Source organism: Pteronotus mesoamericanus, unplaced genomic scaffold (genome assembly GCF_021234165.1).
Source record: "Pteronotus mesoamericanus isolate MK-2021 breed Mesoamerican mustached bat unplaced genomic scaffold, CSHL_Meso_final contig_26, whole genome shotgun sequence".
Lineage (NCBI taxonomy): Eukaryota > Metazoa > Chordata > Mammalia > Chiroptera > Mormoopidae > Pteronotus > Pteronotus mesoamericanus.
The window spans coordinates 1,727,433-1,743,014 of record NW_026555109.1 but is presented as its reverse complement, the minus strand read 5'-3'; the positions used below and the strand labels follow the sequence as shown (position 1 = coordinate 1,743,014).

The 15,582-nt window shown below is 44.1% G+C and overlaps 1 protein-coding gene across 1 annotated transcript in view; it reads right to left on the bottom strand.

The window, feature by feature from the left end:
- Positions 1 to 4,533: 4,533 nt before the first annotated feature.
- UBAC2 (UBA domain containing 2) overlaps positions 4,534 to 15,582 on the bottom strand; it is a 203,820-nt gene continuing 192,771 nt past the window's right edge. Inside the window, exon 9 of the mRNA XM_054574332.1 lies at positions 4,534 to 5,692. Coding sequence (XP_054430307.1) covers positions 5,585 to 5,692 — 108 coding nt within the window. The 3' untranslated portion in view covers positions 4,534 to 5,584. The remainder of the gene's footprint in view (positions 5,693 to 15,582) is intronic.

Genomic DNA, 15,582 nt, shown 5'->3' with positions numbered 1-15,582 from the left:
GACTGGGTATCTGACCTGCAGCCTAGGTATGTGCCCTGACCAGGAATCAAACCCACAACCTTTTGGTGTATGAGAGGATGCTCCAACCAACCGAGTTACCCAGCCAGGGCTTCATACAAATTTCAATACAACATGGCCCTGGCCAGCTGAGGAGGTAACACTTACCTGCGACACCTGTTTACTCCAAGGTGCAGACTCCACCTGCTTTGCAAAGACCTCTGTGACTCGGGCAGCTTGATGCATATGAGAGACAGGGGTCAGTCATATGCCACAGAAATAAGGGTTTCTATGCTGAACAATTTTTAGCTACAATACAGTAATTCTGTTGTACATAATTACATAATCTTACAATAAAAACTCCATACACAGAATTGTCAAGTTAGGAAAAGAGAAAAACTGACCATGGTCCCCCCCAGTATAGAAAAGAAGTGAAATGAAGCTCTTGTAAGACAGAAAAGTCAGCCACTTGGGCTCCTGGTCTGGGCTTTCTGTACTTAGGGGCACAGCGCATCTCTGAAGGGGTTGAGGAACCAGAAGAGGCCAAGTGATGCCCCTGACCCAGTGGTAAGGAGTCAGGACCCTCTTTCCCCACGCAGTATGGACCATCATCCTTGGCATTCCCATAGCCTCCGATAACTCCACCCCTTCACAGCCCAGCCTGGAAGTGAGAGGGAAGCTGTCACAGGGATTGACTGACATCTACACTTTTCTGTTTAAGTGAGCGCTACATTCAGAATAAGGGGTTTACAAAGGCTCTAGGAGCTGACACCACAGGAATTCACAGCTTCTGGTTAAAGCTCTCAAAGACCTCAAAGAGAGTCTGCCCTTTAGGCTCCACCTGGCCACTTTGGAAAAGGGAACTTGTCCTTAATGCCAATGTAATATCAGGGGGAGACAGTGTATCTTCACCAAAGCTCTTGCAAAGTTGCAGCAACACCATCTTAAACTTTAATGTTTGCAGTGTTAGGAGAGCACCTGTGGTTTCTTGGGAGCAGGCAGGAGTTGGGAGCAGTGCTGAGGGGCAGTAGACAGGCACATTTAGTGGTTTGGAAAGAAAACTCTGTCCCCACAGGAGGAATCCTGGACCCCTGCAATAAGAATGTGTTTCCGGGCAGCACTCCTCAGAGGTTCCCTTCTCTGTGCAGACAGCAGGGTGGCCCATGCACCCCGCTGCCTTTTCTGTAAAATGAGGGCTTAAACCAGATGAATGGTCCCTTCTGGTATGAACATTCTATGAGCCTATGAATGGTCTAAGTTTGTGATACCATACTCAGGGAAAAGAGTATCCGTTTCACTTGTGGAAGTCATTGGGGGAACTAAAAAGTCTGGGCAAAGTGGGCAAACTGGCAAAGTTAGATTGAACAGAGAGTTCTCAACATGTCTGGGCCGAGGTGGGGGTTCTGGAGGTTTTCTCTAGTTTTGGTGACTGTGGGTTCTTGGTCACACTATAGTGTTTTTGCTATTTCTCTCACTTTGCTGAGGTGAGCTCAGAGGTCCTGGGCTATCTGGGTCTGGCCACTTGGACACAATCCCCATCCTGGCTTTGGAGGAACCCCAGAATCCCTAAGGCACTTTTGTATTGGGGCTGGGACCAGGGTGTGTCTCAGAGTGACTGGAAGTGCAGGGTTCCCCTGCCCTCCTTCCTCAGGATCTGGTCACCCTCTTTCCTCCCACTCCAAGTCTCAAACTCACAGGGCACCTCAGGACAGAGAGAGACATCACAGAACCTATCCGCTTCCCTGGGAAGATGTGGGCCAAACAGAGGATACTACGCAGCCCGCTGGGCCTAGTGTCTAAGAATCTGAATTCTTGTCTGACTCTCTTAGGGCTCTGAGATTCCTGTGGCCTAGGGGTTCAACAGACCAAAATACTGCAGTCAGTAAACAAAAGTGGTCAGAGCCCCTTTTTCTAGTTCATATAGATCCTTTGTTTTCTCTCCACAACTTTTTATCTACATACTTATAAGTTGCACCCTATGGTATCCACTCTCCTCAAGCTCCCAGCCCCACCAAGGGTCCCTCAACCTCACTTTCTTCTTTATTAAGAAACTTGAAAGTACCACTTGAGCTTCTTCAACTTTGCTCTTTAGTTTATGACTCACCTTAGCTTCCTTAATCATCTGTCCTCTAGTTCCAGAGAACTGAAGTGTTCTCCCTTATTTCCAAGGTTGACCCTTCCTCTCTGTTACTGTTCACCTGGGCCTAGATCTCGGGGTCTCTCATCACCCGCTCGTTTACCTTGACCTACAAGCTGACCCAGGAACAGCCTCTCTCTCCTCTTCTTTCTCCACCAGATGTCCCAGACGAGTGCATGCAAACCACCCCTGCTGTCTCACCTGTTCTCATGTTCCAGCTTTTGTCCTCTGGAACCTGCCAGCACTGGGCTGACACTACATTGCCCGTGACCTTGCCCTGTAGCACCTGCTATCCTGATCACCCCTACTAGTTATCCTCACCTCCTGACAGGGCTGTTCTCTCCTGATTACCCTATTTCTCTTCCTCCACTAGAAATGCAGGAATTCCTAAGACTCCTTCATTAACCCTCTTTTCTCCTCTCCATATTCTCAGTCACTGAATATACTTTGTTGTCACTATAGCAGGACACCCAATCTAGTTCTCTAATCCCTACTTCTTTTCAGATTGATTTCCAGCATCAACTGACCACTTCCCCCCAGCCTCTTTAGGCCTAAACCATGTCTACCCTCCATCCCCTGCCCAGTCTCTTTGCCTGAAATTCCAGCTCTACTACAGGCACCATCAGCATTTCGCTCTTGGGGGTTCTCCATTAGATGCTAATATATCTAGCGGGCTAGTAAATTCATATGATCCTGGTGAATTTTCTTACACAGACTACAGTTTCAGATCTCAAATTTTAGTCTGAGCCAGAAAACCAATTTTGACATTTTGGGTCTAACCCTTTATAAACACACTAGATGGATTAGGGAACTGTGAAGAAAATAACCTTTTGATTCTCACAAATATCACTTAAGCTGCTTCATTAAAATAGAGCTCTTAAGTTTATGGTATAGACACTTTGAATTCCATTTAAGAATTGTTGCAGGAACATAAACTCAGTGACTCAGAAAACATTTTAAGTGTCACTGGACTATGTTCACAATTTTGTGCTCATTTACCTACGTTTTTTGCCTAACCCCAAACTCGGTCTAGGTCTATGACTCAGGCCTTGAGTCAGGGTTTCCTTTATTTGGGGCGGGGGGTTGCTGTCGCTATAGACCATTTTTTCCTTCTTCCTCTTCCTAGTTCACAATTTGGAATCTGCTTGGTTGAAAATTAGGCCCAATCTGTAACCATTTGCATAAAATCAAAAGCCTAAATATCTTTTTTAGACCTCAGGAAAGCAAACTAAATGGCTTCCTGATGCCTCCTTTTGGCATAGGTCACAATGCATGGGACCAAAAAGTTTCCCTTTAGGGGTTCCATCAGCCTGAAAGACTTCTGGGTGTCTGAAGAGGTGTGGGTGTTCTTGGTCATTCAAACTCCTGTAGTAGGTGGCTGCAGTTTGCGTCAAAATCTGCAGGAAGCAATAGTGGGTCAGGGCTTGGAACTCCAGGAAGACAAAGAAATGTGCCTGAGAGGGGGAAGTCTGACATGTGGGACGGGGTGTGTGTATGTGGGGCACAGTGGGAATGTTCTAGAGGGTAGTGACTGATGAAGGGGGAGAATGGCCTGGTGGCTGCATGAAGGAATACGATGGCTCATCCCTGGGAAGGTGAGATCTTGGCATCAGTAGGGAACCGAAAAAGAGGCTGAAAGTCAAGAAAAACTTGGGGGTGTCTACCAGCTCTGCTGCTATTAGGTGTATGTACTATGGTCACACCACCTGCATCTTGGTTTCTGTTTTCTAAATTAAAGGACTGAAGTGGAGGATCACTAAGGCTCTTTTTGGCAGGATAGGGATCTCTGAAGAGTAATTAGCTAGAAGGGAATCCGGACCAGAAAACAATTCTTGGTAATTTAGGCCTCACACTGTGATCCATACAATGGGGAGAAAAGCAATGGAAAACCTCGGAATAGTGAGAATTTGGCCACTGGGTTGGCTTTACTTTGCTAGGTGCTGTTTGAAAGTGAGAAGGAGCCGAGGAGATGGTGTAATTTTGGGTACGGCTATTCTTTTCTGAGACTTTGTGCACGGGAAGTACAGAAGGTGGATTTAGATTTGCCCCAGAGGTCACACATGGGCCCACCATCAGCACACTCTCTGGCTTTCTTGTATGAGCCCTTGGTCAGTGAGTGCGGTCCAGGACATCCCTACTACTGTCAACTGTCCTTGCAACCTTGCTTGGGGACCAGCTAGGCTCCCAGAAACTCATCTCAACTCCCATTCTGAGCAGCCGCTGGACCCGACAAGCCTAGGAATGGGGCCTCACTTCATAAAAAGCACCCAATTCTTCTGAAGAAAGGTGAGCAGTCTGGGAGTTTTTTAGGGGAGTGAGATGGTAAATAGTACAGCCTAGAACAAAGTTTTATGTAGGTAAGTCTAATAAAAAAACCCCAAAAAGTAATGCACTAAAACTTTATTGTAAGTATCATACATGTTCAAATTTACAACTTGATACATTTCTGCTTATTTTGCAGAACACAATCCTACAATTTCCTTGAATCTTAAGAGTCATCTGCTTTAAATCTTTTCAGGCCCCGCTCTGTCTCTTACGGCATCCTCTGCAGCGGACTTTGCCTTATGCCCAGAGCCTGGTCAAAGCCCTGAGGCCGGGAGAACCTGCTTGGGATTGCACCAGCCTACCCACTCTCTGTTTTCTCTTTGTCCCATTTTCACTTCTAACCTGAGTAGATAACTGTGGATACTCTAAGCAAAGTTAACTCCAGGTACATTTTATGGAGTATTCCAGAACCTAGAGTAGGTAAATGATTATCGTCATTTTTTAACGGCAGTGGGAGGAGTCGGGGAAAATTCCCTGGACAGAGATAGCCTGGAGCAGCGTGGAGTAGGATTTAGTTTTCATTTCTCCCTCATCACCTAGGCCTGGCCAACATGCGGGCAGCGGATGTGCACTGCTCACACCCAGGAAGTGTGGCCAGTGAACAGCCACTGGGGTTTGAAAGCAAATTTGAGGAAAAAAAAAAAGCAATGAAACAATCAATAAGGGATAATCTGACATGTCCTTCCTGAATAACATTCCCCTTTCTCCTTTTGGTCAGCTATAATGTAGAATGATATATTATAAGAAAAAGAATAATATAGTAACAGTAATTTCCTATCTGGAGTGCTATTCCACTGATTGCAGATAGCTGCAATTTTAATGCATTTTAAACACATTAGGAATGAGTGATGATTTTCCAAACTAAGAAAAACACCCAATTAAAAAAAGATAGAAAATACACGCTAATTTAATGGCAAACATTTTAGAGTATCGAAGCTTATTTTCGATGCTCTAACAGTAACAATCTTGGAATTCAAGGAGGGAGCAGTGGGATCCACCTTTTGCCTAAAAGAACATTGAGAACATCAGCCAGAGGGTGCAGGGTTCTAGGCCTGATGCAGTGGCAAGGGACAACACCGGCTAGGTCAGCGGCATGGCCAATTCCAGGGCTGTACGCAGGGACCATCAGTGCTGCAGCAGGAAGTTGGTAGCCACATTAAGGTCATTATTTGAAGCTCTAAGGGCTTCCAAAGCATCACCTCTGGAAAATCCCATCTCCATGAGCCGGGCAACCTGAACAGAAACAAAGCCAGAAGCCTGATGAAGTTGACGACACTGCCGCTAATTCACTAGCCCAAAAATGTTCTTCATGTGAAGGATAGGCTGAACCCCTTTCCCCCGCAAAAAAACTCAAATTAATTTTCATTTCAGGGTGAAACCTGATGTTCAAAAAAATTTTAACAGGTACAACATTTTAAAGTATCTACTATATATAGCCAATAGATATGCATTATCTCACTTAGTCCTCCTTTTAGAGATGAGGAATGGGATGCCCATGGTCAACTGATCTGCCAGAACGAGCAGAGGGTGGTTGAGCTCTTCGGACTGAAAAGCAGGTCTGTGGAAGCAGCCCCATGCTCATCTGCTTCACCACACTCCTTCAGTGTCAGACTGCATTCCTGCGGAATAACTTACCCAGCTGCATTTCCTTACACATTTGAGCAACTGTTTAACTGAAGATTTATTCCTGACACTGGCAGTAACTGACTATAAAATGCCTTGTTCTTGGCACCACACAGCCAGAGAATGCCTTGTGGATATGCGCGCCTCCCCAGCATTTCACACCGGTCACACATTTGGTAGGTCCCAGCTGGGCTCTGTAGGCAGCAGCAGCCATGTGCAAACGGGGGTGACACAGGGGCAGAACCACAGGGAGGAGGAAATAAAGCCACAGGGTAGGGAGGACAAGGCTTGTGTTTCTTTGACCACAAATCCTGAATCTGTGAATATAGAGGTTTCCTGTACTTTCACATCTAGGCAGTCTCCAATGTCAAAATTGGCAGAGATACTAGTTTTTTGGTAACCTATTTTCCCATTTAAAATATATATAATAAAAATATTTATGACCCTGGATGAGCCTTGAGCATCTATTTTTTTGTACTTATATTAAAATATACTGTATTTGCTATAAGGAAAACTGGTACTGTTAAAAATGTTGAGATTTTCAACAACCTGTGGGTTAAGAGGCTTCTGTGGGCTAAATGAGGACTTAGTCACCATTTCCAATCTTCTTTCCTGTAGAAAACAACATGCTGGGGGCTACCCAGTGGAAAGAGAATGCCCAATATTGCCTTCCTTCCGCTGCTTAGAGGAGTCAAGGTATGTGTTAGTGTGGGGCGGGGCCTGCGGTGGCTGGAGGGGAGAGCAGGGTGTGGGAGGGCTCTAAGTGCTGCAGGGCGCGGGAGAAGAAGGTACCGGCGAAGAGGGCAGGTGACAACGCACAGGGCTAGAACAGGTAACTTCTTGGGGACCTCCCAGGCCCAGGTCCCCAGATTCCTTGTTCCTCAAGGAGCCTCAAGGAAAGGATCACCCAATCAAGAGGGCATGCAGGGGACATTTCTCAGAAGCTGGGGTTCTAGCCAGTGTTTTTCAAATTGAGGCTGTGATCACTCATTACTGGGTCATGAATAGTTAGTGGGTTAAGGTAGGGTTAAAAGTTGCATGTAGTAAGGGTCTTGCTTCCATAAAACTTCATTTCAGTTCTTACTCGCACACGTATGCAGCAGGCTGCATTTCCTGCTGTGGGCCATGGTCAGAAACCTTTGACAGCTGTTTTCTAAGGGAACAGTCAGTGCTTGCAGGCGATTTGCAGCTCAGCTCCTCCAACTGATGGGTAGGACAGATCAGAATGACAGGAATCTTCTTGTTTCATTTCCCACTCAAGGAAAGACCCACCTTTTCCAGAGGCTCATGAACATTCTTGACTCATTGGCCAAGATGCGGAGTTCTTCCTCAAACAGAGCAGAATCTGCCTCTCACTAGCTGCCATCTGTGGGATGGCAAAAATTCTAATTTTGCCCTTTCAAGAAAAAGAAAACAACCGTATTCCCTTCTCTGTGGGAAGCACTTTGAGCGTCTGAAGGCAGCCCTCCTCTCTTCAACTCCTTTGCCAGCACGTCACTCCTGGTCAGTCCCAGGCCATGTGACACTGTCTCCCACCTTCACTGGTGGTGGTTCCTCTGCTGGAAGGCTCTTGCTTCCCTTGGCCTCTGGCCTGGTTATCTCCTCTTCACCTGGAGGATCTCGGGGTGCTTGGCCCTTTTTCCATGTCTCCCAGACTAGGAAGAACCCCAGAGTAGAAGTCTCGTGGCCCCACTGACCTCTGTTTTGTCCACCTCATGGCTGTGACTTTACCTTTATTTATAGGGCTGACTGCTTCTCCCTACCACTGTATAGTAAGCCTTCTGAGAAGAAGAGCCCTGGCAACTTTTGTTCATTCCTGTGTTTCAGAATCCAGCACTTTCCAGCCTAGCCCCTCCCGTTTCAATGCTTGTCCATTTATGCCATCTCAGAATATGGTACCCCAAACCGAGTAAAGTAGTGTTGGCCTGATCTGACTGGGGCAACAGGCAGCTAGACTATTGTCTTCCTGTGATCACAATCCTTATTACAGTACAGGAATGCTTTAGTAGAGTGTATATATGTGTACACATAAGTACACGTGTCCTTGTGTATGTAACTACATCATACTGTGGTGGCCAGTTAAATTGGGCCCTGCTAAAATAAAAACCCTCAGGTATTTTCACATAAAATACTCTTGACGCTCAAATCCTATCCTGTAAGTTTATACTTGATCATCCAGGTTTAGGACTGTATGTATCTGTTAAATTGCCTTTAATCATTTAGTAGCCATTTAAAACTATTTTCAGTTTAAATTCTGTTGTCTAATATGTTAATCAGCCCCCTCAAGCTTGCATCATCAATAATTTGATTAGCAAACCTCTACAATGCCATTCAAGTTATTACTGATGAAAATGTCAAGCAGGTAAGATCAAAGACAGAGGCCAAAACTCTCTAGAGAGCTCCTTTCTATTCAAGCAGCTAATCAACATTTTGTTAGAGATTTTTAAGCAGTTTCAAACCCACTTCATATTATTATCTATTGCCCATGTCAACAACATATTTCTTAAGGTGAGAAGATAATGCCAAATGTCTTGGTAACATCAGTGTCAACAGGATCAGTTTGGTGCCTCCAGACCACAACACTCTTTAATGCTCACAAGTTATCTGTATGATAATCTATTTTAGGCTCCCGCCAGGCAGGCAACATCATTTTGCCGTTCATCACTCAGAACCCACACACTCCTCTTTCTTTGGGGGCATTTCAAACTGAGTGTTCCTCATCTTGCTTACTCTACCCTGGTCAGGACTTGAGTTGAATGCATGTCAATGGGGAAGAAACTCACTCACTGATCCAGGTACTTTTACTAGGTTATTTCTACTCCTGGATTGAAATAGCCTTATATAATGTTTATTCTCATTACTTCAGTTAAGGACCACTATCTTTAGTGGAGTCAATGTAACCCAGTGGGGAGATGACAGCTCTACCTGCCCTCTCTGCCACCCACAAACACCATACCAGGCACAATAACGGGCCATTCTTAATAACTTTGAACAGTGGCAAACACTACATTATCACCTCTTTGTCACCTGTAGTACTTTCAACATAGCTAAGGACTGATGGGCTACTTTTTTGTACCTAGCCATCAGGAACAAATCTATATTTTGGTAAATTGTGATTTAAAATCTGCAGCTAATCCAGAAGATGCTGGTTGACAGGTTGGCTGCATGCAGGCCCGCAAGGCAGAGCTGCAGCACCGAGAGCAGGACCTCAGCACCTGCCTCAGGTATGGGATGGCTGTGCTTTGTCCTATATGGCAAGTCCTAAAAGGAGAAAAGTTTCTCTGCATGTGAGGCTTCTCCTGAGTTCATTCTCTCTGTCACACCAGACAACGTTTTGTGCAGCGGCTTCTGGCCAAAATAGAGGCGTATATAGATATGCTTCGCTTCCTCACACAACCAAAAAGAGGAATAACAAATTTGAAAACAAAAAACAACCAGAACTGCCAGAAAATCAAACTGTATGGAAATCTGACAACCAGGCAGTTACAAGCAGTTAAAGAATAAACATTCATCCAGATTGGTAGGAAGGGTGGAGACGTGCGCTGGGGCAGAGAGGCCCTTATTATATGAAATGTTAAAGGGACTTATCTAAGAAAAAGATCAAAACTATGAACAGCAAAATGACAACAAACTCACAACTATCAGCAACTGAACCTAAAAAAACAAACAAATTAAGCAAACAACTAGAACAGGAACAGAATCACACAAATGGAGATCCCATGGAGGGTTATCAGCAGGGAAAAGGTGAGGGGAGAATGGGGGAAAAGGTACAGGGAATAAGAAGCATAATTGGTAGGTACAAAATAGACGGGGGTATGTTAAGAACAGCAAAGAAAATGGAGAAGCCAAAGAACTTACATGTATGACCCATGGACATGAACTAAGATGGGGGAGAATGCTGGTGGGAGGGGGGTGAGGACTGGAGGGAGATAAAGGCGAGAAAAGAAAAAGGGACAACTGTAATAGCATAATCAATAAAATATACTTTAAAAAAGAAAAAAACCCAACCATATGTGCAATGTCACTGGTTTTTACAACTGAGCCAGGGTTTCCTTTGCCTTTTCAAATACTCTCATGGAGAGTGTTTGCTGTTACAAGGTTGCAGAAGCAGGCTGTTTTGTTCTGAAGGTCTGAAGTCATGCCTTGTATAAGCCAGAGCAGGCTTCAGATCTTTCTGAGTTTCTTAGGAGCAAGAAGACAAGTGTGATTAGAAAATTTTACTGCTGGTACTTCAACCAGATGAAGAAATTTATGAAGTAGAAATAGTGTTAACGTAGATTTTCTTTTCAAACAATGAACAATTACATTAGAAAAGGATATCTGTAAGTTTCCCCTAGTGTCCTAAGCTGTACATATCCACAGAAAAATGAAACTGCACGTTGGGGCATGGGTAAGTGGACAATAATTAGCCGGAAAAGAAGAGAAGTAAAGAAAGCAGTTATAACAGTGTTTTTTACTGCTCTTAGCCTGCAGTGGACAGTGTCTGGATGGGGCTCCCAGAGCCCTGAAAGTTGGCTATGTATTCTATTGCCATCTCTTCTTTGGGTAGTCCAATGGTTCACAGGACACACGGTAAGGACTGGGGCATAACCCAGCAACACAGAAAGCAGCCATCTGTGGCTCTCTTGGGTGGATACTAACAGTTACTGTTGCAAACCTTATCGTTGATCTGTGCTGAGAGGCCCATCTCGCGCAATCCTAGTGCAATTCATTACTGTTTCTATGTGAAATGTTTAGCACAATTTCAGAAAGAGAAAATCAAGGTCCTTGCAGACCTGTGGTTAGGTAAGGGAAATACAGACAAGAGTTAAGAAGTTTAAGTACAGTTCCTTAAAATAAAAACACAGGGTACACTGGCAGCTGTTTTAGATCTGACCCAAGTACAAGATAATCATCCCAGCCACCGCTGTTGGCAGGTGGGGACCCAGTCAGTGGCAGAGTGAGTATGAGCTCTGGAGTCAGGCTCCAGGTAAACTCATCTTCACTGTGTGACCCCATGAAGGGCACTAGTGCCTCAGCTCTCAGTTTTCTTACAGTTTTGAGGATAAGAGAAAATGCACGAAAGGCCTACAACAAGGACAGGCACATAACAGGTCCTCAGTAAGCACTACTTTTTTCTAATAGTTATCGTCCTACTGGACAAAACCTACAGCATGGCAAATTCATCCTTGGGTTTTGTTTTTGGCATTCACTTTAACTGCTTCCACTTCACCAATACTATATCCTTTGTTGGTCAAAGAACTGGTGTGTCTTTTACAAACGATTTAAACCAGGCTCTTCTTCAGAGAGGGTATGGCTAGCATGGAGCGGCTAGGAGGGAGTCTTGGAGCAGAACATCCACCCTTTCTGGGAGCCTTGGTCATTGCCATCAAGGGAGAGGCCCAGACTCCCCCAGGTGATGAAGACCTGCTTAAACATTGGCTCCGCAGCAAAGTACACCCACGTGTACACCGACTGCAATGGCTAAATATAGTCATGCCTTAAGAACAAAATGAAAGTGAATTTTGATACCTGTTTCTAGGGCTCAAATGGCATAAACAAGAATTGGTTTAAGAAAACTAATGTGATGAGAACCAACAAAGTCAGAAAGATAGGAATAATCTCTTTAAAAGGTGAGCACAACATACTAACAAAAAGCCCACATTACTTTAGCGACTCTTGGAAACACCTTACTTTATATGGGTAAAAATTCTAGGAAGTATTCAATTCTGATAATTATATAAATAATGGCATTTACAGTTATTTGGTTTACCTCCTGCTCCATCCAAAGCATATATATTATTAAATATGTTAAATCAAACTCAAAACCCAATTTGTTTTCTCTAGAGGCTGTTTTCTGTCATTTTAGTTCAGCTATTGTAATGAGAACCATTTGCTACCTTACCTGATCATATCTAACATCCAAGGGAAGAGAAAATTTCAACATAAAATCTCTTGATATTATTTGGCCAGAACATAAAAGTAAATCCTGATCAGTTTAAATAAAGTTGTAAAAGTACAGGAATGTCATTAATTCAACAAATATTTACTGACTACCTCTGCTACTTTAAGACCTGTCCTAAGTAACTGCAGTCAGCTGGGTTGGGTTTAATGACTTGCTGGTTGTGCTTTCCCTGGCTGACCATGAGCTCCACAAGGGCAGTACCACGCTTGCATGGTTTCCCATATAACACAGAGCATGGCAAACAGAAAGTGCTTGGGCAAGTCAGAGAAGGAATGTTAAATTTAGCAATGTAAGTTCTTTAAGGACCTGACAGTCATTGGGGGAAGATGACAAATCAACATCTTGGGGACAAAATGAGAAAGCTAGTAAAACACTCAGAATTCTGGTGAAGAAGATACAGACACTTTCTGGTAAAGAACATAGAGACGCTTTCTGATTTAAGTGAGTCAAGAGCAAGACAAACACACATCTCAATCAGCGAGTCTTGTACCATAAGCTGTGGCAGCTGGTGTTTTCTTTATTGTAATGCAAGTGCCTGGCTTAAGCTTTGAGGGCCCAGGCCTCCCCATCAGTGATGGCGGTCTGGAATAACTGGTACCAGACACATGACTTTCAGGCTGCCTTCTCCCACCTGAAGTTCTTTCGTTTGAGAGATCTTGGTTGATTAGAATAATTGACCACTAGGCCCCCTTTTTTTCTCTCTTATGCATTTTAAATTCCCACTCTCATGTTTTAAATTTACCAATAAAAAGTGAGCCTGTGAAACTCTAGGCTTCCACCCTTTACCCCAATAAAAACAGAACCCCAGGCCTGTGCACAAGCCCTTCTCTTCTTTATTCCCACCCCCTCCCTGTCTCTCTCTCACTGTGGACCTTGCTGGGAGATCCCAGGGATGCTGTGTAATTTCCAGGTCTTGTAAGTAATAAACTTTTATTTTTTCAAAGTTTTCTGTTGATTACTGCTAGGCTGAGACCAGCACAAAACAAGTCTGTTTGGAAAACTTTAAAAATACCCCACAGGAATTTTCTAAAAAGCATTTCTGTCAACCCTCCTTATCTGTTTCAGAGCACAGTAAGTACCTTCCTCCTTTGCTTGTGCCTCACAGGAAAGTTTTCGTCTAAAAATTCTTACCACAAAACATCAGAATATAGTTCATCTTGATTTCTAGTCTAAAAACCTACACGATCCCTTTCACCAGCAGCTTTTAGAAACCAGATGTAGTTGGGTTAATAGCCAAAAAGAGTTTTAATGCTTTTCCTGTCTTCCACGTCAACTTATTCGTAACAACTAAAGTTGTCCAAATGTAACATCTCTAATGCCTGTTTTCTCTAACTGAAAACTTAGACTTCCCAGAGACAAGGATCAGAGCTAGTTAGACTTAAGGGGTGGTAGGAGAGGCTGGTACTGAAATTCCAGCTTAGCCTTGTCACTGGAATGGAAACACATCTGTGGAAGTCCCTCTTGTGACCTTGAACTCTGTCAGCTGCTCTTCATTAAGGGTCCCTCAGCTGGCCAGCCCAAGGTATGGGTACTTGAAAGCAGGAGTGCGCACCATCGTACAGCACTGTCACCGTCATCTGACAGTGTTCCAAAGAAAATGGCGGAATATGTTTTTCTTATAATGTGCTTTTCAAAATAGGACCACACTGAAAGAGAAAAGAAACCTATGGAGGTGGAGATAGATCTGTATTAGTTTTCCTTTCCTCTCTTAAAAAAAGAAAATATATCCTCTATGACTGAGACACATGTTCCCTATGATCTCAACATAATTCTCACTTTGGCATTCTACTTGCAAAGCAACTACTCTTTGAGACAAGTGGAATAGGACATTCATTCCAGTGAGATTTATAGCAATTCCCCTCAGCGAAATACTCCTCTGCTTGTTTTGTTCAAACAAGACTGTGGTTTTTTTTAACTTCCCTTTAGCTTAGGGCGTCAAAAACAATTTTTTTGGTTATTACTTCCCATATTTTGATGTTGCAGAAAGTGATGCCACCTAGAAGGTAGCCCCAACTCAATCCCATGTTGTGTTGCCCATTTGTGGCAGGCACCTTCTCAGGACACATGCGTACCCTGCCAAGAGGAGCTATGGGAGGTTTGACTCGCTCTTCCGTCCCCTTCCCTGAAACTATTATTTGTTACCTTTCAGGGCATGTCTCCTCTCCTACCCCACCAGTGATGCAAGCTCATTGTCAGATGTCTGTGGGTCAGTGCAGCTCTTCCTGATCACCTGACCGTCCTCTCCTCCTTAGGACTACTGGACTCCTGTGACCATGCCTGTCAGCTGAGCAAACTGCTTCTGGTTATTTTATGTTCCTGCCTGGCTACAGGCTGCTCAGTGGCCCCTTATCTTTGCACTCTCCTGCCTGGCTCAGGGTGTGGTACTGAGAGGGCACTTGCTGCACGCTAGATGAGCCCTGTTGCTTACATCCTTCAGAGTGCCCAGCAGAATTAGGCATCCTCAAAAGTTAGTTAATTATTTTAGTGCCACCCAATATCCCATTCTAAGATATTTAAAATTTTGCTTTTTCTTGGAAAACAACATTTTCAGTCCACTAGCCTTAGAGATGAAGAGGTCTGACAAAATATCACTCTCCAGACACATTTTTAAGGGAAAATAAGTATTCTTTTGAAAGAGATCACACCTTCACATTTAGCCCTGCTCTAACTGCAGCTGGGCACCTTCTCGGAGTCAGGCTCTGTGCCGGGTGGGAAATTAGAGAGGATATCAGCCCTCATGGAGCTCACCGTTTAGCAGGAAAAACAGACAACGTGCAGGTCACCAGACCAATTCCCAACTCACTGCAATTTTAAGTATTCAGAGCAGAAGCACAAAGCATACCTCAAAAACAACAACAACAACAACAAAAACATACTAGTGAGGAGGTTGTTTTTACAATGTGTTTTGTAGTTCAGTGGGTTTTTCAGAGACAGTGAGTGGGAAGAGAACCTCACTAAGATTGAGATTCCGTCATACGAACTACATTTTACCGTTTATCAGCTAAGATCAAAAATGTCTTACGTGCTTTAAAGCCCTGCTCTCTCACTTGGGACAATGGATATTTTAGAGGACATGAATGGAATCCACACGACAGGTCTTATGTAATATAAACATACTAAGTGGTAACAAGTCTGTCTGGGGAAGAGTCTCATAAGCACCCGCACTGTCACCCTTTTCCTAGGCAGGGGTGGAAGAAATTACATATGTAGTTATGCTTATAATATGTTCCTTCCTCTATGTCTAGTTCATCCTCCAGGGAAACTCGATGTTAATTCTGTTTAAAACTCTGCCGTGGTTCTTTAATGTCTACCACATAAAGCAGAAGTCCACGTCCCACCGAAGGCCTTTAGAGAATCTGTCCTGCCCCTTTCCCAGGGGTTGCCTCTGTCCCCCTAGGCACTCTCCATTATAACCTCACCCACCTGTGCTGCCCCAAACTGTGCTCTTCAGCATATCACATCTTTACAAATGCCACTGCCCCCAGCCTTCCCAGCACTGGTAATCCTTTAGCAGTTTCAATAGCATTGGAACACTTCCATAGAGTTGACTGGAGCT